The 4,748-nt window shown below is 44.3% G+C and overlaps 1 protein-coding gene across 1 annotated transcript; it reads left to right on the forward strand.

The window, feature by feature from the left end:
* Nucleotides 1-528: 528 nt before the first annotated feature.
* Nucleotides 529-3,659, forward strand: LOC127028626 (uncharacterized protein C12orf50-like; the record flags this gene model as incomplete). Its single annotated transcript, XM_050914346.1, has 5 exons — nucleotides 529-639; nucleotides 875-1,078; nucleotides 1,462-1,551; nucleotides 2,147-2,232; nucleotides 3,594-3,659. Coding segments are annotated over 5 exons (557 nt in total), but the record flags the coding sequence as incomplete, so codon positions are not given.
* Nucleotides 3,660-4,748: the final 1,089 nt, after the last annotated feature.

Genomic DNA, 4,748 nt, shown 5'->3' on the forward strand with positions numbered 1-4,748 from the left:
TTATATTTGAGTTATTCTTTGCTCTTTATGTTCTAAAGACTCTTTCTCATGGTTTAGCACTGTTGATCATAAACATCAGCACTGTTTGATTCTGCTGCTTTTAGGATTATACTGGAAAAAAATTCCTCATGCTGACTCCAACTGATAGTTTCCTGCTTAATTTTGGAAAAGAAACGGTTCTGTGGAGTTCTAAAAAAGACACGTCTCTAGTAGTATACCTTAGCCCTTATGTATGTTGACATTGGAGGTAAAGCTAATCCAGTAACGTTGAATCTCCAGCCATTCATGGGTATTTCTGCAACGCTGTTTGCCACCATGTCAGCAATGCCAGTTTGGCTGTTAAAACTATGTGTGGGCCCATGCTGTAAACTGTTATCACTGACGTGACTGAGGAACCATGTTCCACCCAAGAAGACCTGTGTATGAAGTGGGAGATGAGGTTTTCAAAACACCACGGCATTTTTGGATAAGAAAATTTTGCGTGCTTTATAAAAACTAAGTATGATATGTGTTATTTCAATCCCTCAGAAACAAACCACGCGGAGCTGGTGAAGAACCGTCCCTGTACAGAAGTCAAGAAGAAGAAGAAGTGGATGTCTGAGGAGCCAAGAAATTCACCCAATACAGTAACAGGCAAAGGTATTTGGAGAAAACACTTGGCTTATTCCTTTTGCTTTACTAAACTGTTAGATGATGTAGCACTACCTAGTTCATTTCTGTTCTTCGTGTCAAATCTGGACAATCCATATGTGGATTGGACTAGCCACAAAGAACATTTTTTTCGTCTTGTCTTCCAGCCTCCAGTCTCCTGCCATAGGTCAAATTGTGAGTAACAGCACACCATTTTTGGCTACCTTTGTTTTTTCACTTGTAGGAATTCACACTTCAGACCCCAAAGTAAAACCAAGTTACCAACAAAGGGGTCAAAGTCAGGGTGATCAAACTGCTGCTTCTCTTCCTTACGTCAGAGAAGCTGGAAGAAAGACTGACTTCAATTCTTCAGAACCTCGAAGATCAGCATATGTCGTCTACCGTACTGTCACCGTCAACCAAGAACCAAAGTTCAATGGATCTACAGGTGGGTTCCTGCTTACCCAGGATCCTTAAGATGCCTCCAAGATACCTGTCTGTATCGTGCTGCTTTCGGGTTTGCCCCTGCAGGGGAATATTAAGTTATTTACGCCTAAATACGGGCAGGAGTAAATTCGATCCAGCACAGATTGAGGCAGTATCCACAGACAGAAATGAGTCAGAACATTCACGAACAGTAATTTAGCCGCCTTCATAGCAGGAATTCATTTCTCTGCCAGCAAAGAGGGATGAATGCAAAGATGTGCCGACGTGCACCAAGATACTGATGCCCACTATTTACAGCAGCTTTAAAAAAAAAAAAAAAAGAAAAGTGATCAGCATTGTTGTCATAAGAGCAACCGTTACCATTCTCGCTACCTTTCTTTCCAGCAGCACCTGAGCCATATGGCCAGAAATGCTCCAAACAAAAGAATCAGCTTGACACAAACAGAAGATTTTGGACCCAAACCGAAAACTATGGTAATACTTACATGTTGTGTATAAACTGAAACAGTCAGGATTACTGTGGAATTCATAATTTGAGTTAATGGAATTCAGCTGCAATTAGCAGAAAACAAGCGTATTAGTAATACTAACTTTGAACCAAATTTTACAGAAAATGGTTAGTCGTTAGGCAGCTTACTCGGATGCCAAATCAACTCTCTAGCACAAAAACATAATCCTGCCTTGCATCTAGTGCTTTCACAAGCAGGGCTAAAACAGGAGATTGGCTTATGGATTAGTTTAATCTAAAAGCAGCTGATGCCTTTGGGAAGACTTTCAACACAGGAACGTTCACTTTGTTCAAGTCAAGGATGTCCGTGGCAGAATCGCCTCATTGGGAAGATCTGGTGAGCCTCGCGGAAACGCTCCAAGATTACAAATGATCTTGGAGGTCCTAGAGAGAAAGTCTGTATTTAATGCTAGCTTGTCTTTCAGAGATGGTGTAGGATTCGCCCGATGCATTCACTGATACTTCAGCTAATGTAGGATCTAATTCACATATCAGGCGAAGAGAGTCTTTCCTGAAACGGGAGCTCAACCTAAGAAACAACGTGTTATGTTTTTTCTACAGACAAATATACTTCAGGATCTTACAATGCACCGACTTGGAGGAAACGAAAATCACGTGCAAAAACGTTCTCTAAAACAACCGTTCAGGTAACTGTTTGATAGAAATTTTTACAATTCGGTCTCTTCAGTAAAAGTGACATGTTCCCTCGCCCACCTAGAAAACGTAAAAGCTGCTCTTAAACTTAAAACCAACCAAAACCCGCAAGATTCTAAGCGAATGCTGAGTAGTCTGAAAGAGCAGGTAAGAGTTTTCGTTTTGTTGTGCAGGCACACGTCATTTTGCCTGTATAACTAAGCCGTGATTTCTCATTTTCCACAATATTACCGATACGAAAGCAAAACACGTACCTGCCTTTAAGTGAGGAGCTACAAGAAGCGGGTTTTGGCTTGTTGCACTGGACAAAGCACAGCAGAGACTATACGAGCGGGATCTATTTGTCTCTCGTTTGATTGCTCGTGAAGCACCTGCAGTAGGTGAGCGATGATCAGCCGAGGTCCAAATTCATAAAAGGGCTCAGGCTACAAAACATTCACAAGATACCCTAAGGACCGCGTTAATACATTTTACAGCTGTCCTGAAAGCAGAGATTAGAACCTCTCTCTCGTGTCCCTCGGAGGCAGGGCCCAACCTTTAGTCTGCAGTCTGTGCTTCAGTGCGACATCTCCTTCTTACCTCCCATCTCTCCCTGTCCCCCCACGGACCTAACAGGGACTTTGCTCTGCAGTTGCACAGTTCAAAACATGGACTAGCAGAGCGTCCTCGTAGTTCTTGCAAGCTTAGCCTTCTAGCTTGCTATGAAAGCGCTTCCCTGAAAGGGCAAAGAGGTAAGTTGGAAGGCTGCCTGAGCACTGCCCTTTCTTTCCCGGGCACTTTCTTTTCCCTTTTACTGCTACTTTCTTCCATAGAAGATGCTCACTAACACTTCTTCCAAGCGGTCTCCTTGGTTTTTTGGAGACTACGAGCCTGCTCCAGGAGATGAGCCCAAAGCGGGGGGGGGCTCCGAAAAGTGCAACTTTGTGAGCTGGAGTTTCAAAGCCCTCCAGGTGGCCCAGTTGTCAGCACTCCTGTGACTTTACCCAGGGCAGTTCCGTACGCAGCATTAGGCCCTTTTGATTCCCGTCTGAGATGCAAATGCTGTTGAGGCACCACACGGGTGCAAAGCACCTAAAACCACCTCCTGGAATCCCTCGCCAGGCTTGCTACCATCTTTGGTTTCTTTCGTGCAAGTCCCGCACCGTTCTCAAACATCCGCTTGGGAAGGTTTTCAGAGGGAAAAGACTTGAACGGAACATTTTGAAACCTGGGTGAATTACATTAGGAGGAAATATTTTTATTTCTGTTGCTTCTGGAAGCGTTGAAAGTTTACTGCTTAAATTGTTTCTCAAAGAGCACATAGTTTTACTCCAATAAACTATGCACCAAACGTTCTGTATATCTCTTTTGACAGCAGAGCCAGGAAGACATGGAAGTGAACAGAAAGGGAGAACGATACGTAGACAGGAGAAAGAGATGAAGCCAGTACTTCACCTGACAAGAAAAATCTAAATTCAAATAAGGAAATTATCAAGCGGAGATCCAAAGATGATAAGATTGCAAATTCCAAAAATAACATGTAGGAAGTACACAGGAACGTTTCAAAAGTGACAAAAATGGAAATCTCTGTTTAAAAATAGTGTTTGTATTTTCATAAACGTAGAAGAAATGTACCTAATAAAAATAACGATGTCTTCTATTTTATGTACAGTATTTCCCTTGCTTGTAACAGGACTGTAATTAGTTCAAATAAATTCCACTGAGCTTTGACTACATTGAACTGACCAGCATAAAAGTCTGCCTTGTGTGAACTCATCTTTCAACTTCAAGTTATCTGCAGAAAACTCTGCACCTCAAATCAACAGAACGTCTTCCTCTCTCCGATTCCTACACCCCCTCTCCATAACCGGCAGCGCCCTGCCACGGAGGAGGGAGTGAGCCACAACACAGTTAGCCTGAGCGGGCGCAGGCTGGGCCGGGCCGGGCCGCGGCTGAGGGAACGGGGGTTGTTTAGCCTGGAGAAAAGGAGGCTGAGGGGAGACCTTACCGCTCTCTACAACTACCTGAAAGGAGGTTGTAGCCAGGTGGGGGTCGGTCTCTTCTCCCAGGGAACAAGTGACAGGACGAGAGGAAACGGCCTCAACTTGTGCCAGGGGAGGTCTGGATTGGACGTGAGGAGAAACGTCTTCACCGAAAGGGTTGTCAAGCCCTGGAATAGGCTGCCCAGGGAAGCGGTTGAGTCACCATCCCTGGAGGTATCGAAAAGACGTGCGGACACGGCTTAGGGACATGGCTTAGTGGTGAGCTTGGCAGTGCTAGGTACTCACGGCTGGACTCGATGACCTTAAGGGTCTTTTTCCAACTCAAGGATTCTAAGATTCGATGATTACACAAAGAATACATGGCTCAATGAGATAGTAACAATTCCGGCGAGCTGTTAACTACTCTTGACCGGAATCAGATGAACGGAAAGGGATCGGTGCTTCCTGTGATCAAATGCTCCCCAGAGTTTCCAGAGGGATAAAACCAGCAGTTTACTGAGGCAACCATACCCTGCACACCACTGAAA

The sequence above is a fragment of the Gymnogyps californianus genome, unplaced genomic scaffold, assembly GCF_018139145.2.
Source record: "Gymnogyps californianus isolate 813 unplaced genomic scaffold, ASM1813914v2 HiC_scaffold_376, whole genome shotgun sequence".
Lineage (NCBI taxonomy): Eukaryota > Metazoa > Chordata > Aves > Accipitriformes > Cathartidae > Gymnogyps > Gymnogyps californianus.